General features: G+C 43.5%; 1 protein-coding gene across 1 annotated transcript; it reads right to left on the reverse strand.

Annotated features, from left to right (window-relative positions):
- On the reverse strand, positions 1-23,965 carry LOC124001484 (ribosomal protein S6 kinase beta-2-like). Its single transcript, XM_046308292.1, has 16 exons — positions 23,758-23,965; positions 22,831-22,885; positions 22,501-22,538; positions 22,257-22,371; positions 22,006-22,074; positions 21,705-21,852; positions 21,506-21,563; positions 21,197-21,297; positions 19,559-19,649; positions 18,137-18,227; positions 17,920-18,027; positions 7,602-7,664; positions 7,321-7,398; positions 3,301-3,408; positions 2,927-3,039; positions 1-2,410 (listed from the first exon to the last, which is right to left on the reverse strand). The coding sequence occupies exons 2-16, from the start codon at positions 22,882-22,884 to the stop codon at positions 2,218-2,220; spliced, it is 1,428 nt and encodes a 475-aa protein (XP_046164248.1). The 5' UTR covers position 22,885; positions 23,758-23,965; the 3' UTR covers positions 1-2,217.
- Between the last annotated feature and the right edge of the window lie 1,823 nt (positions 23,966-25,788).

Consider the following 25,788-nt stretch of genomic DNA (forward strand, 5'->3'; position numbering starts at 1 on the left):
TTCAGACATTCAATGTCTTTATTCTTCAGGATTCTGCAAACCTATTTTCCTCACAACCACATTAGCCGCAGGAAATAAAATAAAAACTGATAAAAACATTCCACTTAGATCCGGAACATGTCATCAGTCCATTAAATAATACTATTTTTTTTTTATGAAAATATTATTTCCCTCCCCCAGACCCAAATATGACTTTCAATGATAGAGGTCTTGTCTTCCAAAGCTAGTTCTCACAACAGTATGACAGGATGGTTGATGAAAGAGCCACGGATAAACAGAGTTCGGGCAAACTGTTTCAGTTGGAAGAATGTGAATGGGTGCCATGTTGGCACAAGACCTGGGTTCAAAATCAAACTGTATCAATTTTCTTTGGATGGATGGATGGCGTTTGGACTATTCCATTGGTCCCAATGCGCCAGACAAGCTCAAATCAAGTGAAACTTTAGCTCAAGGAAGAAAACAAATACTATTTGAACCCAGGTCTGCCCACATGTACAATAGTTTGCTAGAACTCCGTAGATCTATGGTTCTACATGATATGAGTAATGTTATGGTATGAGTGCTTGTTAAAAAATAAAAGGCTAAATCAACTTCGCTTCAGACACATAGGACTCAAATGAGTCGGATTGCTTTACAGCTGTAATACGAGCTTATGTAGAAATGTGGTCGCTTTCATAATCAAAAATACTCATCTTTTTAGTATTTTAAAGATGATCTTAAGCAGAGTGTTTTATACAGTGTTTTTAGAAATGTGAGTCATTCAATACTTTCATTCCTGCGTTATGACAATGATCACTAGTCTAAAAATCAACCTTTTAAAGGTCGACTTTGGGCGTGAAATACGGTCCAACTCTGCCTATTCCTCAATTTTCAAACAGGAATGGGCCGTACCTTTGGTGGTTCATTGTGTTATTGTGGTCAGGCGTGCCGCAAACAACGTTGCTCGTTCATTAGCTACGCGAGCATATAACTCTTCCAGTACATGTGGACATCATTTCACATGACTTGATTTTGGCCGGAAACTGTAGAGATCAGTAAGAAATGGCACATCTATAGTCAAATATCTTATTCATCAATTTAAAAAAATCAATAATTAAATAACCTGGTATGATGGCACATTGATCAGTTATACAGTTTAAAGCTGTTTACACCTGCATTGTTTGCTGTTTGGGGTTTTAGGCTGGGTTTCTGTACAGCACTTTGAGATATCAGCTGATGTACGAAGGGCTATATAAATAAATTTGATTTGATTTGTTCATTTTGCCCAAAATCGACCTTTTAACATCTTGATAATGGCAATGTCAAATGCTTTGGCAGTAGTTGGTGGTCTCTTTGCTTATGTGGCAAGTTGAGAAAAATGTCAAGTGAAGTGGCTGGATCCCAAACTGATAATCCAACCTGTTCCCTAAACCCTGGTTGACTTCCCTTTGTGGCTCTGTGGCAACTGGCCATGGAAAAGCAGTGGCTGGTCCTCTGGTAGCGTAGGAAAGGTTGGGGTCAATTCCATTTCAAGTCAATTCAGGAAGTAAACAGATATTGACCCCACCCCTGGTAGGTGATTCTGACTAGAGGGTGTACAGCTACGACTGAAAGTGACATTTATGCAGCAGGTTAGGATCATTAACGTGGCAGGTTAGGAATTAAGGTTAAGAAAAGGGTTGGGATTAACTAAAATGCTCTCCTAACCTGCAACGAAAAGTCACGTCCGGTTGTAGCTGTACTCCCTCTAGTCACAACCCTGGTAGGTGGAGGTGGGCACCAGCCTAGCACCAACACACCTGATACTACTAAACTAATCATCAAGACCAGGAGCTGAATCAGGTGTTAGTGCTTGACTGGAACAAAAAAGCTGCACACCCTGTAGCTCTTCAACTAAGCTCATCCCCTATTCAGACCTTAAAGGAATGAGTCAATGAGGGTATTGTGGGAAGGGAGCGAGTGTGCAGTATGGGGGTTTGGGACCCAGCCTGTGAGAAACACAAGGCCCCCTGAGAGCGGCCGCGTTCCAGACGGACTACCAGTCGTCTGCCAGACGTCACAATACCTGGATAGGTGTTAAACATATCAGCTACCCACATCGTATGGTATAGCAACATGCGTCCAACTGTCGATGACGTGGCAATCAGCCATTGGCGGATGCGCGCGGCACGTCTGCAAAGTAGTCGGCCTGGAACGCGGCCAAAAGTCCAGACTCCTCCCGAATCTGCTTACTCCAGTTCATCTCCGGTTACACTTCTGCTTCTTGTTCCGGCCTGGTGTGCTGATTGGCTGTGTGGCGCCGTTGTCGGTGGGCGGGGTTGTTGGCGGGAGACGGAACGAGGTCTGGGAGAGAAGGTCCGACTCGCTCTCTCCTCCCCCTGATCCTCCTGTGGACTTGGCGAATGACCCGGGGAGAGAGAACTTGAGAGGACTGAGGAGCGACAATATGAACAATAATAGAAAGAAATGGAAGAGACATTAGATAAGGGAAATGCATATCAATCATGGTGTATGTGTGTGTGTGTTTACAGCGTGCATGTACAAATGTGTGTATGTATATACACTCCCCTAAGTATTTGTTTGGACAGAGAAGCTAAACCTTTTAATTTGCCTCTGTACTCCAGCATTTTGGATTTCAGATTAAACGTTTCATTTCAAGAAAAACTAACATGTTTGTGAGAGCCGGAATTCTTACTGGTTGGTAGGTGATCAAATATTTATGTCATGCAATAAAATGCAAATGAATTACTTTAAAAAAATCATACAATGTGATTTTCTGGATTTTTGTTTTAGATTCCGTCTCTCACAGTTGAAGTGTACTTGTGATAAAAATGACAGACCTCTACATGCTTTGTAAGTTGGAAAACCTGCAAAATGGGCAGTGTATCAAATACTTGTTCTCCCCACTGTAAGTGAGTGTAAGCCCATGCATATGTGTGTGTGTCACCTGATGGGGGTGCGTGGACTGCTGTTGTGTCTGCGTACGGGACGTGTCCGTGGTTCAAAGGAGAAGCCCTCCTTTAGACTCTCCAACACAGAGGGAGCCACGTAGGTAAAACCCTGGACAGACAACATCCATTAATTAATTATATAGGATGACAAGCAATTCTAGCAACACTTCCACTACTCTATTCTGTTTGGGAAATACCTGAATAAGCGGTGTTTTGTTCCAGGTGAGAACCGGATCGTGTTCAATAATACTTGCCAGGGTTCTGGGTTCAAATCCCATGTGTGACCAGTACGGAAAATGTATGCACTCACTTACTCTAAGTCGCTATGAATAAGAGCATCTGCTAAATGACTAAAATGTAATCGTCTCACAGCGAAGGCGTGTTCGTGCTGGTGGCTGATTGTGGAGTCGTCAGGACTGTCCACCGGAGTCTGCTTGGTGAACCTCGTGTCAAACTGACTCACGTCCTCATCTGACTGCTACAGGGGGTGAAGCGAGAGAGAGAGAGGAGAAAGAGGGGGGGGGACATGTTGAATGGAGAGAGAGAGAAATGGTGGGAGAAAGTATGTTTACATGCACACAAATAATTTGATATTGAACCGATTACGTAGTATGGCAATACTCATGTAAACACTTTACTCTGCTTAACTTCAATCAGCTTTAAGGTCAAAACCAAGGTAAGTATACGCCAAATAAAACCTGGTTTTCTGAGCCATCGTTCAAGTTATTAGGACATGTAAACAGCTTCATTGGTGTTCCATCGGTGTATTTGATCTGTGCATGTGCCAGCAGCGCAAGCCTCTGTCTAATGCGCGAGAGAAGTGAGTTCGGAAAAACAATCCACAGTGCATTCAGAAAGTATTCAGACCCATTGACTTTTTCCACATTTTAATACTTTATTTAAAAAACAAATGTTTTAATCCTCAATCTACATACAATACCCCATAATGATAAAGCTGAATCAGGTTTTTAGATACTTTTGCAAAGGTATTAAAAACAAAAAACAGATACCTTACTTATATAAGTACTCAGACCCGTTGCTATGAAACTCTAAATTTAGCTCAGGTGCATCCCGTTTCCATTGATCATCCTTGAGATGTGGTAAATTCCATTGATTGGACATGATTTGGAAAGGCACATACCTGTCTATATAAGGTTCCATCATTGACAGTGCGTGTCAGAGAAAAATCAAGCCATGAGATCGAAGGAATTGTCATAGAGCTCCGAGACAGCATCGTGTTGAGGCACAGACCTGGGGAAGGGTACAAAAACATTTATCTAGCATTGAAGGTCCAAAAGAACTGGGTGGCCTCTATCATACTTAAATGGAAAAAGTTTGGAACTACCAAGAATCTTCCCAGAGCTGGCCGCTCGGCCAAACTGAGCAATCGGTTGAGAAGGGCCTTGGTCAGGGAGGTGACCGAGAACCCGATGGTGACTCTGACTGAACTCCTGAGTTCCTATGCGGAGATGAAAGAACCTTCCAGAAGGACAGCCATCTCTGCAGCACTCCACCATTCAGGCCTTTATGGTTGAGTGGCCAGAGTTCGCCAAAAGGGGGGAAAGGACATGGGAAACAAGATTCTCTGGTCTGATGAAACCAAGATGGAACTCTTTGGCCTGAACGCCAAACCTGGAGGAAATCTGGAGCCATCCCTATTGTAAAGCATGGTGGTGGCAGCAGCATCAGGCTGTGGGGATGTTTATCAGCAGCAGGGAGTGGGAGACAGCCTACAGGGAGGAGGTGAGGTTCCTGGGAGTGTGGTGCCAGGAAAATAATGTCTCACCCAACATCAACAAAACAAAGGAGCTGATCGTGGACTTCAAGAAACAGCAGAGGGAGCATCCCCCTATCCACATCGACGGGACGGCAGTGGAGAAGGTGGAAAGCTTCAAGTTCCTCAGCGTACACATCATTGACAAACTGAAATGGTCCACCTACACAGACAGTCTGGTGAAGAAGACACAACAGTGCCTCTTCAACCTCTGGAGTCTGAAAAAAATTGGGTTGGCACTTAAAACCTTCAAACTTCTACAGATGCACAATTGAGAGCATCCTGTTGGGCTGTATCACCGCCAGGTACGGAAACTGCACGCCCCGCAACCGCAGGGCTCTCCAGAGTGTGGTGCGGTCTGACCAATGCATCACAGGGGGCAAACTACCTGCCCCCCAGGACACCTACAGCCCCCAATGTCACAGGAAGGCCAAAAAGATAATCAAGGACAACAACCACCCGAGCCACTGCCTCTGAGGTTTTTATTTTACTCTTACTGTAGTACTGTAGGCCACTCACGACCGGTCACGTTGTACAGCGCCTGAGTGGCGCAAAGGTCTAAGACACTGCATAGCAGTGCAAGCCGTGTTGCCACAGATGCTGGTTCAATCCCTGTGCCGGCCTCAACTGGGAGGTTTGTAGGTTTTTGGTTTCTCTCCCTCTAAAAACAGAAATAAATCATTCTAAATAACAAGGGGGCTTTTATTTACAAAGTAGTAACAATGTCTCACCCCATGTTCAAGAATGTCCTTTTTCCTCGCTCATTTTACGTTATTTGAAAAAGATACCGTCAAAATATTTAAGGGGCATTGCACTAATAACGGAGCTGACTAGGGAAACGTTCCCGCTGTTCTGTTCTTAGTGCCAGTCTGCACGTTCAAACAAACAATGTAACTAATAATGGCATCTTTATGCTTTCATTAATAAAAAATAATAAATAAATAAAATATATATAAAATACCATTTCAAAATGCCGGTGTTTATTTAGTTAAGGATCCATAAATTACTATGGGAATAAATATCACTGAATTACAGAAATATCCTCCAATCCTCTATATCTAATTATTGGCGGAGAGTAACGTCATATTTTTCGATATACTGTAGACTTTCCGTAGGCGACGTGTCTCACTAGTGTTGAGTAATGTGCTGTTATGTGGTGTAGGTCTTATTTAATGAAAGAGCATATTGAAGTTAGGCTTTTGCTTCTACAACTATTTCAGCACCGTTTCACACTGCTCTGAGACAAGCATGGGGACTGCTCTTGATTAATCAATGAGATTTGTATTTTCACTTAATCTTCATTTGGGTGTTGGATAGACTACAATTAGGGTGTAGAAATGGTATGCACTTTGTGCAACCTTTATTTAACTAGGCAAGTCAGTTAAGAACACATTTTTATTTACAAGGACAGCCTACTCCTTCCTCCCCATCGGGGAATTGAACCCCCGTCTCCCGCGTGCCCTGCCCGCACGACATGGGGACTCTTTAGCTAAATAGCCCAGTACTGTACTCATATTTATATATTCTTAATTCCATTCCTTTACTTCAGATTGTGTGTACTGTTAGATATTACCGTACTGTTGGAGCTAGAACCATGAGCATTTCGCTACACCCGCAAAAACATCTGCTAAACACGTATGTGCCAAATAAAATGTGATTTGATCAGTCAGAATCGAGGGAAAGATGAACAGCGTAAAGTACAGAGAAATCACTGATAAACCTGCACCAGAGCGCTCAGAACCTCAGACTGGGGCGAAGGTTCACCTTCCAACAGGACAACGACATTAAGCACACAGCCAAGACAGTGCAGGAGTAGCTTCTGGACAAGTCTCTGAATGTTTTTGAGTGGCCCAGCCAGAGCCCGGACTTGAACCTGATGTAACATCTCTGGAGAGACCTGAAAATAGCTGTGCAGCGACGCACTCCATCCAACCTGACAGAGCTTGAGAGGACGTGCAGAGCAGGATGGGAGAAACTCCCCGAATACTGGTGTCCCAAGCTTATAGCGTCATACCTGAAAAGACTTGAGGCTGTAATCACTGCGTTCGGTGCTTCAACAAAGTACTGAGTAAAGGGTCTGAATACTTATGTAAACGTAATATTTCATTTTTTTTTATTGTAAAAAATCTTTTTTTTTGCCTTGTCATTATGGGGTATTGTGTGTAGATGAGGAGAAAAAAACGTATCAATTATAGAATAAGGCTGTAATGTAACAAAATGTGGAAAAAGTAAAGTGGTCTGAATACTTTGCATCTTATAGTTTTCATAAACTTTATATGTCTGAACTCAGAATCTCATAGACTTCTGTAGAATGTTTATTTTGATAGGCTATTTTCTGCATTTGTCCCATCAGTTAGCCAGGATTATTAGGGAAATCGTTGTTCTTGCAAAGCATTTAAGCGTTTTTAAACAAACTATTAACTATTAATCTGACTATCCACAATCATATTATTGTGTGCATGTATCCATGCTCAGATAGCAGGATGGAGAAACCGTGCTCATGGAGTGGTACGACACAGTTAACCTTACAAAGGCACCTCCTCAATTATTTAAAAGACCCAGCTTAGATTGGACATCTTAGCTATTGAGACAGTGACAGTAGAATAGAGGTCATACCAGGCATGGCTTGTAGGGCGGCTCACACCTCTTATTCAGCAGGTCGTCCCAGTTGATGTGTCTGAAGAAGGGATGCTTCTGTGAAACCAGCAGAAAAACGTATAAGCACTGATCATAACAAAGCAGGGTTGGAGGCAATTTCATTCCAGTCAATTCAAAGGAGGTAGACATTTCTGTTTACTTCCTGAATCAAACACAAGCCTATTATATAGCTGTATGATGTCAATAGAAAACAAAGGGGGTTGGAGTGAACGGGAGATGTGTGTGTGTGTGTGTATCACCTGTATGTCTTTACAGTCTGCCGCACTGGAGCCTAGCCTCTGAGAAGGACTCTTCTTCAGCAGCTACAAAAAGGAGAGCGAGGGGTAAAGCGAGAGCGAGCGGAAAAGAAAAAGAGAGAGTGAGGGGTAAAGAGAGCGAGCGAGGGGTAAAGAGTGAGTGAGGGGTAAAGAGAGAGAGCGAGGGGTAAAGAGAGAGAGCGAGGGGTAAAGAGAGCGAGTGAGGGGTAAAGAGAGCGCGTGAGGGGTAAAGAGAGCGAGCGAGGGGTAAAGAGTGAGTGAGGGGGGTAAAGAGAGAGAGCGAGGGGTAAAGAGTGAGAGCGAGGGGTAAAGAGTGAGTGCGAGGGTAAAGAGTGAGTGCGAGGGGTAAAGAGTGAGTGAGGGGTAAAGAGTGAGTGAGGGGTAAAGAGAGCGAGCGAGGGGTAAAGAGAGCGAGCGAGGGGTAAAGAGTGAGTGAGGGGTAAAGAGAGCGAGCGAGGGGTAAAGAGAGCGAGTGAGGGGTAAAGAGAGAGCGAGGTACAGAGAACAAGGTAAAGAGAGCGAGTGAGGGGTAAAGAGAGAGCGAGGTACAGAGAACGAGGTAAAGAGAGCGAGTAAGGGGTAAAGAGAGAGCGAGTGAGGGGTAAAGAGAGAGCGAGGTACAGAGAACGAGGTAAAGAGAGCGAGTGAGGGGTAAAGAGAGAGCGAGTGAGGGGTAAAGAGAGAGCGAGGTACAGAGAACGAGGTAAAGAGAGCGAGCGAGGGGTAAAGCGAGAGCGAGAAGTAAAGAAAAAGAGAGCGAGCGAGGGGTAAAGAGAGCAAGCGAGGGGTAACGAGAGAGCGAGGTACAGAGAACGAGGTAAAGAGAGCGAGCGAGGGGTAAAGCGAGAGCGAGAAGTAAAGAAAAAGAGAGCGAGCGAGGGGTAAAGCGAGAGCGAGAAGTAAAGAAAAAGAGCGAGCGAAGGGTAAAGAGAGCAAGCGAGGGGTAAAGAGAGAGCGAGTGAGGGGTAAAGAGAGAGCGAGTGAGGGGTAAAGAGAGAGCGAGTGAGGGGTAAAGAGAGAGCGAGTGAGGGGTAAAGAGAGAGCGAGAAGTAAAGAAAAAGAGCGAGCGAAGGGTAAAGAGAGCAGCGAGGGGTAAAGAGAGAGCGAGTGAGGGGTAAAGAGAGAGCGAGTGAGGGGTAAAGAGAGAGCGAGTGAGGGGTAAAGAGAGAGCGAGTGAGGGGTAAAGAGAGAGCGAGTGAGGGGTAAAGAGAGAGCGAGTGAGGGGTAAAGAGAGAGCGAGCGAGGGGTAAAGCGAGAGCGAGAAGTAAAGAAAAAGAGCGAGTGAGGGGTAAAGAGAGAGCGAGCGAGGGGTAAAGCGAGAGCGAGAAGTAAAGAAAAAGAGCGAGCGAAGGGTAAAGAGAGCAAGCGAGGGGTAAAGAGAGAGCGAGTGAGGGGTAAAGAGAGAGCGAGTGAGGGGTAAAGAGAGAGCGAGGTACAGAGAACGAGGTACAGAGAACGAGGTAAAGAGAACGAGGTAAAGAGAGCGAGCGAGGGGTAAAGCGAGCGAGGGGTAAAGCGAGAGCGAGAAGTAAAGAAAAAGAGAGCGAGCGAGGGGTAAAGAGAGAGCGAGTGAGGGGTAAAGAGAGAGCGAGCGAGGGGTAAAGAGAGAGCGAGTGAGGGGTAAAGAGAGAGCGAGTGAGGGGTAAAGAGAGAGCGAGTGAGGGGTAAAGAGAGAGCGAGTGAGGGGTAAAGAGAGAGCGAGTGAGGGGTAAAGAGAGAGCGAGTGAGGGGTAAAGAGAGAGCGAGGTACAGAGAACGAGGTACAGAGAACGAGGTAAAGAGAGCGAGCGAGGGGTAAAGCGAGCGAGGGGTAAAGCGAGAGCGAGAAGTAAAGAAAAAGAGAGCGAGCGAGGGGTAAAGCGAGAAGTAAAGAAAAAGAGAGCGAGCGAGGGGTAAATAGAGAGCGAGCAGTAAAGAAAAAGAGCGAGCGAGGGGTAAAGAGAGCAAGCGAGGGGTAAAGAGAGCAAGCGAGGGGTAAAGAGAGCAAGCGAGGGGTAAAGAGAGCAAGCGAGGGGTAAAGAGAGCAAGCGAGGGGTAAAGAGAGAGCGAGCAGTAAAGAAAAAGAGAGCGAGCGAGGGGTAAAGAGAGCGAGGTAAAGAGAGCGAGATAGAGAGAGTGCGGTAAAGAGCAAAGAGGGAGAGGTAGAGCGCAATAAAGCGAGAGTGTGATAAAGAGCGGTAAAGAGAGCGCGCGGTAGAGAGAGAGCGGTAAAGAGAGCATGCGGTAGAAGAAAGAGAGCGGTAGAGAGAGCGTGCGGTAGAGGTAAAGAGAGAGATCGTACAACTGAAGATCAACACAGGAAGACATTGGTCAACACATTGGTCTTTTAACTCTCTGTCAATCTTAAATCGTGCTAAATTCAAATTTGCTAATTTGTCAGCTAGCATACCACCTAGCTCCAACTGTTTACTGGTGGCAACCATAGCAACACCACCACCAGAGACAGATACTCCCCCCCCCTTTTTGAATTTCCAGCAGAAATCAAAATCAGAGAAGGTAGGTAGGTTACAGGGACTGAGGAGATTCACCTTTTTTAACATGTATTTTATTTCACCTTTATTAAACCAGGTAGGCTAGTTGAGAACAAGTTCTCATTTACAACTGCGACCCGGCCAAGATAAAGCAAAGCAGTGCAACAAAAACCACAGTTACACATAAACAAACGTACAGTCAATAACACAATAGAAAAATCTGTATACAGTGTGTGCAAATGAAGTAAAGAGGTAAGGCAATAAATAGGCCATATTGGCAAAGTAATTACAATTTAGCAATTAACACTGGAGTGATAGATGGGCAGATGAGGATGTGCAAGTAGAGATACTGGGGTGCAAAAGAACAGGTTTTAATAAAAATAAAAATATATATATATATTAGGGATGAGGTAGGTAGTTGGTTGGATGGGCTATTTACAAATGGGCTGTGTACAGCTGCAGTGATCGGTAAACTTGCTCTGACATCCGATGCTTGAAGTTAGTGAGGGAGATACAAGTCTCCAACTTCAGTGATTTTTGCAGTTCTTTCCAGTCATTGGCAGCAGAGAACTGGAAGGAAAGGCGGCCAAAGTGGTGTTGGCTTTGGGGATAACCAGTGAGATATACCTGCTGGAGCGCGGGTGGGTAGGTGTTGCTATGGTGACCAGTGAGCTGAGATAAGGCAGAGCTTTACCTAGCAAAGACTTATATATAACCTGGAGCCAGTGGGTTTGGCGACAAATATGTAGCGAGGACCAGCCAACGAGAGCATACAGGTCGCAATGGTGGGTAGTATATGGGGCTTTGGTGACAATTGATGGCACTGTGATAGACTGCATCCAGTTTGCTGAGTAGAGCGTTGGAGGCTATTTTGTAAATGACATCGCCGAAGTTGAGGATCGGCAGGATAGTCAGTTTTACGAGGGTATGTTTGGCAGCACGAGTGAGGGAGTCTTCGTTGCGAAATAGGAAGCTGATTCTAGATTTAATTTTGGATTGGAGATGCTTAATATGAGTCTGGAAGGAGAGTTTACAGTCTAGCCAGACACCTAGGTATTTATAGTTGTCCACATATTCCAAGCCAGAACCGTCCAGAGAGTAGAGATGGTCCAGAGCACCTATTGCTCACCTCTTGGCCACAGACATGGACCCTTTCACTCTCAGCTCATTCACTGTCAAGCCACTAACACCTCTGTCTGATCACAGCCAAATCACGCTGTTCCTCAAAAGAATAGACATGGAAACAAGCACACATTCACAGCCCAGTAAGCTATACAACATCAGAAATTCATACAGATGGGCCCAAAACAGCGCAGAGGAATACCAGAAAGCAACCTGGAACCAAAATATCCAAAACACTCTTAGATACATTTCTGGATACCACATTCACTCACAGTAATAAGAAAAGGCATCAATCTAGCAGTAAAAAACATCAACTATATATTCAGGCAAACATCAAAAGAAGCACAACTGAAATTGACAATATTTTTTTTTTGTTTAAAGATCACGAATAACAACTGGTTTGATGCAGATCGTAAAATAAGGAAATAAACTTAGAACGCTATCCTGCCAAAAACAGAGACCAAAATAATGGTGAATTACACCTTCATTACTGTGAGACTTTAAAACTCTATAAACGTACTCAGAACCAACAAAAGCACAGTACAACAGCAAGCAGCTGACACTAATTGAGGAGTCCATAAACACAAGCAACTTCTGGAAAGATTGCTCAATATTTGAGAGGTTGAATGGATTAGAAAAAGCTATAAAGGACAATCAAAATCCATTGGACTCCCCAATTACTGACCAGGAGCTCTACAAGAAACTTCAAGCCCTCAAATTAAAAACAAATCATGCAGACCTGATGGAAAGTACAAACAATGCACGCAGGGCAGAATTAAGCCAATATCCACCAATAATAAAAACTCAAAAAAGAGCAATTAAGTTTAGGAAACATCTAAAATACAGTGACCCCCTCTCATATCATTACCAAGCCCTGCAGAGCTGAGCAAAGACAATATTCCCCTCATCCAGCTGGTCCGGAGTTCACAAACCTGTTCTAACACACTAAAGCATCAAGACCAGAACATCCAATCAATCAGAATAAAACAAATTACAACAGTCAACTAAACTACATTGCTTATTGGGAAACACAAGCACAAGCAAAATGCAGTGCTATCTGGCCCTAAATCGACAGTACACCATGGCGAACTATTTGACCATAGTTACTGATCAAAACATTCACAAAGTACAGTCTCAGTGAGCACAGCCTTGCCATTGAGAAGGGTAGACACAGGAAAACCTGGCTCCCCGTAGAGGAAAGGCTGTGCAACCTCTGCACAACAGCAGAACCCAAGACAGAGCTGCATTTCCTGACAAAGTGTCAAAAAATATAAAACAACTAGAGTGTAATTTCCCCAAATTTGAAACCCTTATTCAAGGTTTCAAAGACCTCTCTGATGAGAGTAGGCTACCTGTCCTGTTGGGGGAGGACGCAGAGAGCTGTGGGTTGGCAGCACACTACATTGCTGCCTGCCATAAGTCGAGGGAGAGTGTCTGACAGACCAATCAACCTGCACTCTACTGAATGCTTATTGTTCAATGTATGGTTATTTTGACCCTTGGTTATTCTTGTTACTGTTGTCCTGTTGACCATTTTGATTCTTATTAGTTTCATATTGTAAATATCCAAAGTAAGCTTTGGCAATATGTACATTGTTACATCATGCCAACAAATTTGAGAGACAGAGACAGAGACAGAGAGAGAGAGAGAGAGACCGTGAGCAGGCAAACACGGCACAAATCACCATTCTTACACTAGCCCAAGCAAATGGCATGTACCAGATAATCACACTTAATGGTCTGAGGCCAGACCACACGACTAACAACATTGGATACTTTATGGAACACAAAGCCTTCACTCTCTCATCCTGGAATATCCAAGGCCTGAGGTCATTGGCCTAGAAGAACAGGAACCTGGAACGAATAAATCAGAAATATAGACATCGTCATCCTACAAGAAACATGGTATAGAAGAGATGGACCCACTGGTTGCCCTCTAGGTTACAGAGAGCTGGTAGTCCCATCTACCAGGTGTCATTGTTATTGACTGTTATTTTAACAGGTATGTTGACTGAGAACACATTCTCATTTACAGCAACAGCCTGGGGAATAGTTACAGGGGAGAGGTGGGGGATGAATGAGTTAATTGTAAACTGGGGATGATTAGGTGACCGTGATGGTGTGAAGGCCAGATTGGGAATTTAGCCAGGACACCGGGGTTAACGCCCCTACTCTTACGATAAGTGCCATCGGATCTTTAATGACCTCAGAGAGTCAGGACACCCGTTTAACGTCCCATCCGAAAGATGGCACCCTACACAGGGCAGTGTCCCCAATCATATCGATATATTTTTTTAGACGAGAGGAAAGAGTGCCTCCTATTGGCCCTCCAACACCACTTCTAGCAGCATCTGGTCTCCCATCCAGGAACTGACCAGGACCAACACTGCTTAGCTTCAGAAGCAAGACAGCAGTGGGATGCAGGGTGGTATGCTGCTGGCAAACAGGGAAGGGACTCAGTATGCTCATTTGGTATACAGCAGACCTAACTCACTCTGTTAAATTAAATCAGGAACATTTGGCTAGAAATTCAAAAGGACATGATCTCAACAGAAAAATGTCCTCCTGTGTACTACCTATACCCCCCCCCACTACAATCCCCATAATTTAATCAAGACAGCTTCTCCATCCTGAAGGGGGACCTAAATGCCAGAACTGGACAATAATGTGACTCCCTAAGCACACGGGGGGACAAACACCTACTTTTCCAATATTTTTGACCCTATAACAAAGAACAAACAGTGAAAACGTATACATGATCAAATACAAATCTTAGAATCAACTATTAAAGACTGAAGAATCCAGTGGGTTCTGGTAATTACATTGAATGAACTACAGGACAAAATACAAACTCTCCAACCCAAAAAGGCCTCTGATGTTGATGGTATCCTATTGGATTCAGGGTTAAACTTGGAACATTGCTATCCTAGTGTTTTTTATTTATTTATTTTTTTACATCAGATGTTAATGGTTATCTGTAGGCACCAGATGGCTTTGGAATGTGCTGGGTGGACGGGAGGAAGTCACAGGATTACTATAGAGGATGCGGATGGAAATCTGTGGATTAGGCAAATGAGGGTTTGAGGTCAGGTCAGAATGCCTTAAGGGAGAAATGATGGTTTATTACCCTATTACTTTGTCTTCCTGTCAAATCATAATAGATGTAAGGATTGGAGAGAAGAAGGAGTGCCTCATTTGGAGTGTGTGTGTATATATATATATATCGATCTAGCACACACACTTGTGGTGGGGGAAACATGTTTTGTCTAACGCAGCTGTATTGATCCTCTGGGAAGAATAAACTTGGTTAGGCTTTCATAATGTCCGTTGAGTTTTTTACTCTGAGAATTAGAACCTAACAATCCTACACTAAATGGTAAAATATAGAGACCACAAATTCCAATTGTCTATACTTAAACATCATTCTTAGCTCTGGCATCTTCCCCAATATTTGTAACCAAGGTCTGATCACCCCAATTCACAAAAGTGGCGACAAATTTGACCCCAAAATCTACTGTGGGATATGCGTCAACAGCAACCTTGGGGAAATCCTCTGCATTATCATTAGCAGCAGACTCATACATTTCCTCAGTCAAAACAATGTACTGAGCAAATGTCAAATTGGCTTTTTACCAAATCACCAACAGACCACGTATTGACCCTGCACACCCTAATTGACAATGAAACAAACCCCAAAAAAGGCAGTCTTCTCATGCTTAGTTGATTTCAAAAAAGCTTTTGACTCAATTTGGCATGAGGGTCTGCTATATAAAATTGATGGAAAGTGGTGTTGGGGGAAAAACATACAACATTATAAAATCCATGTACACAACAAGTGTGCGGTTAAAATTGGCAAAAACAAAATTCTTTCCACAGTGCCTGGGGTGAGACAGGGATGCAACTTAAGCCCCACCCTCTTCTAGAGGTCGACCGATTATGATTTTTCAACGCCGATACCGATTATTGGAGGACCAAAAAGGCAGAAACCGATGAAATTGGACGATTTAAAAAAAATAAAAAAACTTTTTGTAATAATGACAATTACAACAATACTGAATGAAGACTTATTTAAACTTAATATAATAAACCAATAAAATCTATTTAGCCTCAAATAAATAATGAAACATGTTCAATTTGGTTTAAATAATGCAAAAACAAAGTGTTGGAGAAGTAAAAGTGCAATATGTGCCATGTAAAAAAGCTAACGTTTAAGTTCCTTGCTCAGAACATATGAAAGCTGGTGGTTCCTTTTAACAGGAGTCTTCAATATTCCCAGGTAAGAAGTTTTAGGTTGTAGTTGTTATAGGAATTATAGGACTATTTCTCTCTATACCATTTGTATTTCATATACCTTTGACTATTGGATGTTCTTATAGGCACTTTAGTATTGCCAGTGTAACGGTATAGCTTCCGTCCCTCTCCTCGCTCCATACCCGGGCTCGAAAACCAGGAACACATCGACAACAGCAACCCTTGAAGCATCGTTACCCATCGCTCCACAAAAGCCACGGTCCTTGCATAGCAAGTGGAACAACTACTTCAAGGTCTCAGAGCGAGTGACGTCACCGATTGAAGCGTGGGTAACGATGCTTGGGTAGCGTGCACCCCGCTAACTAGCTAGCCATTTCACATCGGTTACACCAGCCTAATCTCAGGAGTTGATTGAATCAATGCTTACGAGCCTGCTGCTGCCTACCACCGCTCAGTCAGACTGCTTTATCAAATATCAAATAATAGACTTAATTATAACATAAAAACACACACACAAGCCTTAGGTCATTAATATGGTCAAATCCTGAAACTATCATTGCGAAAACAAAACGTTTATTATTTCAGTGAAATATGGAACCGTTCCGTATTTTATCTAACGGGTGGGATCCATAAGTCTACATATTCCTGTTACATTGCACAACCTTCAATGTTATGTCATAATTACGTAACATTCTGGCAAATTAGTTTGCAACAAGCCAGGCGGCCCAAACTGCTGCATATACCCTGACTCTGCGTGCCATGATCGCAAGAGAAGTGACACAATTTCCCTAGTTAAAAGAAATTCATGTTAGCAGGCAATATTAATTAAATATGCAGGTTTAAAAATATATACGTGTGTATTGATTTTAAGAAAGGCGATGATGTTTATGGTTAGGTACACATTGGTGCAACGACAGTGCTTTTTCGCGAATGTGCTTGTTAAATAACCATTTGGCGAAGTAGGCTATGATTCAATGATAAACTAACAGGCATCGCATCAATTATATGCAATGCAGGACAAGCTAGATAAACTAGTAATATCATCAACCATGTGTAGTTATGTTAAGATTGATTGTTTTTTTTAATAAGATACGTTAAATGCTAGCTAGCACCTTACCATGGCTCCTTGCTGCACTCACGTAATAGGTAGTCAGCCTGCCACGCAGTCTCCTCGTGGAGTGCAATGTAATCGGCCATGATCGGTGTCCAAAAACAAAAATAATGTTGTTCCAAAAAAAGTTGCCAGGACCACAAATACCATCTAGGCATCATTGCCCCAGAGCACACAAAAAAAACTACACACACAGAAAACTACACACAAACACCTCTGCCTAAACATCAGCGCCACAGGTAACTTCCACAAAGCTGTGAAGCCTTCTAAGCCATCAAAAATCGACATACCAAATAGGATCTGGGTAAAAATACTTGAATCAGTTATAGAACCCGTTGCCCTTTATAGTTGTGAGGTCTGGGGTCCGCACACCAACCAAGAATTCACAAAATGGGACAAACGGCAAATTGAGACACTGCATGCAGAACATGCCTCCGTTTTACGATGTAAAACAACAAATAATGCAGAGTCAGAATTAGCCAGATACCCGTTAATGATCAAAGTCCAGAAAAGAGCCATTCAATTCTACAACCACCTAAAAGGAAGCGATTCCCAAACCTTCCATAACTAAGCCATCACCTACAGAGAGAAGAACCTGGAGAAGAGTCCCCTAAGCAAGCACTGCTGTTGCTCTGTTCACAAACAGACCCCCAGGAAAGCAACACAATTAGACACATCCAAATCATCCTTTCCAATGTGTCAAGTAATTAACAACACAAAAACTGAGCAAACTAGAATACTATCTGGCCCTGACCACTGTGACTGACAAACTTAAGGAAAGCTTTGATTATGTACAGACTCAGTGAGCATAGCCTTGCTATTGAGAAAGACTGCCGTAGGAAAACCTGTCTCTCCAAGCGAAGACAGGCTATGTGCACACTGACCACAAAATGAGGTGGAAACTGAGCTGCCCTCCCTAACCTGCCAAATGTATGATCATATTAGAAATACATATTTCCCTCAGATTACAGACCCAAAAAGAATTTGAAAACAAATCCAATTTTGATAAACCCAACCAGTGAAAAACAAACACCATTGTAAATACAGCCCATATTCATGTTTGATTTATTTTCTCTTCTGTACTTTAACCATTTGCACATATGACATTTCACATGCTTTGGCAATGTAAACATGTTTCCCATGCCAATAAATCCCTTAAATTGAAATTAGAGGGAGAAAAAGAGATGAAGGAAATGTAGAGAGAAAAAGAGATGAAGGAAATGTAGAGAGAGGTAGAGGTAGAGGTAGAGAGAGAGAGAGAGAGACTTGACCTCTATTCTTATGATGATAAATGTTCTTAAACATAACGAGAGATGGGGACGGGGGGGACGGGGGGCGTCTTTACCTTTTTGATCATATCTCGGGCGTCCAGTGTGAGGTAGGGCGGTAGGTTGACTTTACACTTCAAGATCTTATCAATGGTCTTTTTCCTGTTCTCAGCAGTGAACGGAGGCTATGGGGGAGTGACAGGGACAGGCAAGAAGACCACAGATGTTTGAGTCAAAAGTCTTTCAAATGGTACACCCAATCCCTCTTTACACCCCCTCCCCTCCGTCTCTCACCGAGCCCGTCATCATGTCATACATCAGGGCTCCAAGACTCCACCAGTCCACCGCCCGGTTGTGTCCTGTACGCGTCAGAATCTCTGGAGCCCTGAGAAAGAGAGAGGAAGAGAGTGAGGGGATAGAGAGCGCAGGGAAGAGACACTTCAGTAGAAGAATCCCAGTACTGGCTGTGATTCAATGATCAACCTTTTAAAAAAAGTGTGAACTTTTCACTCCCCTTCGTGGATTGAAAGAAAATCCTATATGCGACAGATTTTTATGCGAACATTCTAAAAATCAGAATAAATCAAGTAAGCACATTTTCCCACCAGTGGTGTTTCCACCAAACGGAATCAAAATCAGTGTGGATGACTTAGTGCACATAAAAAGTTCTCATGTACGAAATCTAAATCTAAAAGTTCAATGTGTTTCCCATAGCATTTTCAACTCTAGAGTTTTGTCACAAAAACGGTTGCGTTAAATAGCAACCGTGCCTACTCTGGTCTTGGCACGTGAACTCAGATACAGTAGGCCTACAGCGCAGGTAGGCTGTGTGGGTAGGCTAGTCTACATGATGAAACTATATTACGGATAGAGCGACAAATATTTATATTTTGTCAAACGGCAGTCAAGCATCGATCATCATGTCACCAGAATCAGACTCTTTTTATTTATTGGTTAGGAGCATCAATGGCAATGTGAACTTTCACCACCCTGTGAAGATCATGTCATTTCATCTGCAGCCTAATAAACTGCATGTTTTCCGAGTGTTTTCCGATTTGCACTTTAAAGCATTTCCACTGCCATGTCTCATATGATTCATTTTACCCACACAAAAAGATCCCATGTCGATGGAACAAATTATCTGTCAGCATTTATAAAAATTGTACCATCATAGTTGTCGTGATATTTGTTTTGATAAGGTATGACCTTACTCGCATAGAAAGTTTGAAAAACAACATGTATTTATTTATTTAACCTTTAATTAACTAGGTTATTAAGAACAAATTCTTATTTACAATCACGGCCTACCACGGGACAAACCCGGACGACGCTGGGCCGATTGGGTGTCCCATAGGGCACAATCGCGGCCGGATGTGATACAGCCTGGATTTTGAACCAGGGACTGTAGTGATACCTCCTGCACTGAGATGCAGTGCCTTAGACCGCTGCGTAGCTCGGGAGCCCAGTTTAGTTAGTGTACGGAATATGGTGGAAGACCATGCAGCCCATGGACAAATGTAATGTTTTTAAATGCACACTTAACTTCAGGGAAGAGGAGGAGAATTGTACTATAACTAGTCTGGTGAACACAGACCCATCTGAACTAGGATTACTACAGCGACCCCTACTGTCATTCAAAGAAAGTGCAGTCTCAGAGCAACAGCTGACTCAGAGACCGCGCATCCTTATCTCACATCAGTGTGGCACTACACTCACATGTACTCTATGGTCCCACAGAAGGTGTGCGTGACAGCGCCGTCGTGAATGGACTCCTTACACAGGCCAAAGTCAGTCAGCTTGATGTGTCCTGGGAGACAGAGATACAATATCTGTCAATTGTAATCAAAAGCCAATCCATAGCAGATCAATGATCTATAAAAATAAAAATCATATTTTCATCTCAGTGACATTGATTTCTAAACTCAAAAAGAAAATGTCCCTGTTTCAGGACCCTGTCTTTCCAAAGATAATTCGTAAACATCCAAATAACTTCACAGATCTTCATTGTAGAGGGTTTAAATACCTTTTCTCATGCTTGTTCAATGAATCATAAACAATTAATGAACATGCACCTGTGGAACGGTCATTAAGACACTTAATTGTCTACTGTCTGTAAGCTGTTAAGGTCACAGTTATGAAAACTTAGGACACAAGAGGCTTTTCTACTGTGACTGAAAAACACCAAAAGAAAGATGCCCGGGGTCCCTACTCATCTGCGTGAACATGCCTTAGGCATGCTGCAAAGAGGTATGTGGCCAGGGCAATAAATTGCGATGTCCGTACTGTGAGACGCCTAAGACAGCCCTACAGGTAGATAGGACTGACACCTGATCATCCTCGCAGTGGCAGACCACGTGTAACAACACCTGCACAGGATCGGTACATCCGAACAGTACACCTGCAGGACAGATACAAGATGGCAACAACAACTGCCCGAGTTACACCAGGAACGCACAATCCCTCCATCGGTGCTCAGACTGTCCACAATAGGCTGAGAGAGGCTGGACTAAGGGCTTATAAGCCTGTTGTAAGGCAGGTCCTCGCCAGACATCACCGGCAACAATGTGCCCACAAACCCACCGTCGCTGGACCAGACAGGACTGGCAAAAAGTGCTCTTCACTGACGAGTTGCGGTTCTGTCTCGCATGGGGTGATGGTTGGATTCACGTTTATCGTCGAAGGAATGATTAATTTGGAGGTGGAGGGTCCGTCATGGTCTGGGACGGTGTATCACAGCATCATCAGACTGAGCTTGTTGTCATTGCAGGAAATCGCAACGCTGTGCTTTACAGGGAAGACACCCTCCTCCCTCATGTGGTACCCTTCCTGCAGGCTCATCATGACCCTCCAGCATGACAATGCCACCAGCCATATTGCTCGTTCTGTGTGTGATTTCCTGCAAGACAGGAACGTCAGTGTTCTGCCATGGCCAGCGAAGAGCCCGGATCTCAATCCCATTGAGGACGTCTGGGACCTGTTGGATCGGAGGGTGAGGGCTAGGGCCATTCCCCACAGAAATGTCCGGGAACTTGCAGGTGCCTTGGTGGAAGAGGGGGGTAACATCTCACAGCAAAAATGGGCAAATCTGGTGCAGTCCATGAGGAGGAGATGCTGCAGTGCTGGTGGCCACACCAGATACAGACTGTTACTGTTGATTTTGACCCCCCCCCCACACACACTTCATTCAGGGACACATTATTCAATTTCTGTTAGTCACATGTCTTGTTCAGTGCATGTCTCAGTTGTTGAATCTTGTTAAGTTCATACAAATGTTAAGTTTGCAGAAAATAAATGCAGTCGACAGTGAGAGGACGTTTCTTTTTTTTGCCGAGTTTATGTAACAGACAGACACACCTTGGTGGTTCAGCATGATATTCTCTGGTTTCAGGTCTCGGTAGATGATTCCGTTTGAGTGGAGGTGTCCCAAAGCAAGCACAATCTCGCCCAGATAAAAACTATTTGCCAAAGAAGGAAAAACATGTATTAATACTCCTCCTCGTACACACGCACAAGACATACGGTCAAGCTCTTCTTATCATCTTATCCTCCTCTTCTACAAAATGTTCACATGGAAATTAAACTGCTGTTTATGCCCTCAGCCTCACACTTGTATCCTTTCCCAATGATAACCTGAAGCTGAGCATCTCTCTCTCTCTCTCTTACCAGGCAGTGTCCTCCATGAAGATTCCTTCTTTCTCCAGCTGCATGAACAGTTCTCCACCTGATAAAGAAACAACAAGATTAGGGAGATAAGTGTCGAAGTGCCAGGATTCAGAGATAAGACATGGTTGTCCTACCCAGATCCCCTCCCTCCAGGAGGTCGAAAGCGTACAACAGGTCCCCTCCCCCATCCCTCTCTCACCACTGAGACACTCCAGGATGAGGTAGAGTTTACCCCCGGTCTGGAAGGCATACAGCAGGTCCACGATGAAGGGGTGCCGCACCGTCTCTAGAATCTCCCGCTCCGCACGCGTGTGGGCCGTGTCCTTGGCGTTACACACTATCTTCGCCTGGCAGGGAGAAAAAGGAGAGCGGGATGAGTGAAAAGAGGGAAAGAGGGACGGGTGGAAGGAGGTGGAGGAAGTTGTGCATTTAGATATACTACATTTTGCCCTGGCACCGTGGCAGCGTTGAGAAGAACGATTAAGAGGAATCGCACGGACCTTCTTTAAAACCTTCATGGCGAATACCTTCCCCGTCTGTGTACCCTGCACTTTCCGTACCTGGAAAACCTGCAAGTAGAAATACAATTGTTAAATAGGTCGATGACAATTGGATTGAGTTTCTGATCAAGAGCTTGGTGTATATCCAAGTAGATTGTGAAACTGAAATTCTTAGAAATGCACTGATGGGCACACACACACACACACACACACACACACACACACACACACACACACACACACACACACACCTTGCCATAGCCCCCCTTGCCCAGCACACTTAGCAGCTCAAAGCTGTCTGGTCCGATCCTCTCACTGTCTCTGTTGACAATGGCACTGGTCAGCTCTATCTCTTCTGTTTGAACACTAAGAGAGGGGATGAGAGAGAGTTAGGAAGAAAGGGAATGAGTGAGGGTGAGGTTATATGATTCAGTAAAAGATATAGGCTCAAGCATGAAACGGTGGACAAGTGACTAAGTTGATTGTTCCACTTACGGGTCTGTCTCTGCTACGGTGAAGTCACAAATGTCATCCTACAGAACACAAGGGGGATAAAAGAGAGGATGTCAATTCACTGTAGACACGTGAAGAAGGGCCACTGCTGATAGACTGAACATGGCATTATATACTATCACAGATCATGCATGCATCTTTTATTTTGGGGAACATTCTTCATAGTTTATATGCTCTGTTTATACTAGCTGCAATTGTCTGGGCTTTTTCGTCATTACATTGAACACAGCCTTGATCTGACACTCTAATAACAAGTTAGTTAGGGTTTCCTAATTTAACAACAACAACAAAAAGTGTCCTCAAATCCCCCACCTCTGCATCGCTAAGGTCGTCCGACTCCAAGTCAATATCGAAAACACCTGCCATCCTGCGGAAGAAATTACAGTTATAGCTTAGCTATAAGTGATGTGATTAAAAACACAACGGCCCCGAGAGCTAGCAACGTGAAAACACGCATTTATTGTTGTTACTAACTAGTTAGCTATGCCTGACAGGTGCAAACACTAAGCAGCTAAGTTACACTATCAAAACTGGACAAGAAGCGGGCGTAATCTAACGTTAACCTAGATGGGATATAGGCAGGCTAATCGGACTCATGGGTGAAGTTTACGTAAAAGGGAACATTTCTTACTGGGCCCGCTGGCAGGGAAGGCAATATACGCTAGCTAATGCTGTCGAGCGTCGTCCAACAGGCATGGTTGGAGATAGCCGACTAAACTCAACGATTTACGGTAGAGTTGAGCGGTGACTAGTATGCGGGGACTGGAGCTCCGACGTCACATACAAACGACGTTATCAAAAACTAGCTACTGATTTCCGCACCCTGGTACAGAATAGTCCTACTGAAAGCAGTAGTTGGTGATAAAAAATAAACTTCATTTTATGTGATGCCTGGGCTCCAGTCCGCCCACACACCTCCATCTTAAATCTTAAGAGTTGAGTTATATCGGCCGGATTCAAGAGAACCAGAGTCCGAAAGCTAGCCAGCTCGTGTGAAACTAAACTCGGATTCTGGGAATGTTAAAAGAAAAGAGAAAATCAAGTTTGTTGTGTCACTTATGCTAGTTAAAATGACTGAACTGACTGTATCAATGTAATAATATATAACAGGTCGTGATCAAATCGGTTTGAGAGCTGGTTTGACAACTAACGTTAGCTAGCTAGTTAGCTGATTACGACGACTCGTAGGTGGTAAGTTACCGTTCGTTAGCTACCCAAGCATTTCACCTCGCCTCATACCTTCACTCTCAGCTGCATTCGTCGTGACCACTGAATCAGTGAGCTTATAAGTGGCCGATTCCACTTGTCTTGCTGTGTCGCTCCCACAAGTATCGTTGGACCTAAACTGTAGTCGTAAATACGAATTTCGATTTTCTGTCACCTCTCTCTGGTCTTTGTTGATGTTCCGTTGTTTGTTTCTCTTGGCGTGTGTGATTGAACGTTGACCTTTTTTAGCCACGTCATCAGTAAAATACTTTCGATTGGCTGCTATTTTATTTTATCGCGGTAGATCAATTTATGGCACTGCTTTATTTTATTTTATTATAAACAAAACAGAACAGAACAAACAATATACAATCACAAATAGAGCAAGTGACGTACGTGAAAAAAAGTTTATATAAAAGTGGACATGGGCATTTTGACAAGTGCAGACATGGGTCAGACAGGCAATTCCCATTGGGGAAAATTGCATTCCATCTGAACAGAAGCTGTTCAGGGGTCAGGGACATTGTGGTCTCTCCACCAACTGGCTTTATCCCAGTTTCAATAACGAGGTTATGGCCATTGTGTTTGCAGCCCTGACATCGTATTGTAGAGCACCCATAGGGCTCTGGTCAAAAGGAGTGCACTACACAGGGAATAGATTGCCAGGTTTTTGTTATTATAAGGATTACAATGATATTTGCATCTATTGAGACTTTGGAGACAATTCAACTATTTTATCAAACTGATAAAAAAGCAACAAAACCTAAGAAGAAAACAAATGTAATGGATGTGAAACGGCTAGCTTAGTTAGCGGTGTGCGCTAAATAGCGTTTCAATCGGTTACGTCACTTGCTCTGAGACCTTGAAGTAGTAGTTCCCCTTGCTCGGCAAGGGCCGCGGCTTTTGTGGAGCGATGGGTAACGATGCTTCGTGGGTGACTGTTGTTGATGTGTGCAGAAGGTCCTGGTTCGCGCCCGGGTATGGGCGAGGGGACGGTTTAAAATTATACTGTTACACAAACACTCCAACAGATGTGCTACCTCGCCTATTTGGAAAGTAACAAGCAATCTTTGATTTTCATCATTGTCTCTGGCTTTGTCTGTTTCAATCAAAGGCAGTAGCTCTTTTGGTGGTTTCGTTTCCAGGGTTAACAGAAGTGAGAGAGAGCAAGGTCACTTAGGCCTACAACCTACACACCTCTGTGGGCGCAGCTTCCTGCAATACCTGTCCGAAACACACCAGCTCAGAAGCAACTGTTGTTTCTCCTATGAGAGTACAACACCTTACCAACACCAAGCCATCACACTATGCATGCTACCACGTATGACAAAGCTTTTTGTTGGGTTTAAGGAGGCTTAGAGGCAATTTTTTATTTAAAAAAATCATGTTTTAAAAATAAATAAATTAATAATCGTGTTTTAAAGTATGACACTAAAGGTTTGCAAATGGTAAACCTAAGTTGAGCTGATAACACTTTTTTTTAAATAAAAGTGGTCTACATCTGAAAGGAAGTGGAACTTTCACGGAACTAGAGGTTTTACCAGTGAACATGAAACTGTCCATTGCCAGACTGTAACTTGTAACCTGTGAGCTGTAATTCTGCTTGTTATAGCACACAGAGAATGGCATCTCTTTGGTTTATCTTGATGATTTGTGAGTAAAATGTATTGGATTTTCAGAGGGTCTTCTTGATGAATAGCCTGATTTGATTATACACATGTTTTTTTCATTTGATTGTAATAGAAAATTGCCTAATGTGTTGTAATCTATCTATCAAACCGTGTTCATCGTCAAGCTACGGCAGTCTGTGGAGGAGTCTGTGTTTCGAACGGTCCAGCTTGGAGATACTGCCATTTCCCCCTGTGATATCTCTTACCATTACGAGATAACCTGTAATCTTTGGTCACCAACACAATCTTCGTTTCGAGGCACAGATTGCCAACAGGTCATTGGGCATTGAAAATCAAGACTGTTGAGGATGCAGACCGTGGATTGTATTACTGAATGGGAAAGGTTGGAAAAATGATGATGCGGAGATTTTTGATAATCAAAAACATATGTGTA

Source organism: Oncorhynchus gorbuscha, linkage group LG17 (genome assembly GCF_021184085.1).
Source record: "Oncorhynchus gorbuscha isolate QuinsamMale2020 ecotype Even-year linkage group LG17, OgorEven_v1.0, whole genome shotgun sequence".
Lineage (NCBI taxonomy): Eukaryota > Metazoa > Chordata > Actinopteri > Salmoniformes > Salmonidae > Oncorhynchus > Oncorhynchus gorbuscha.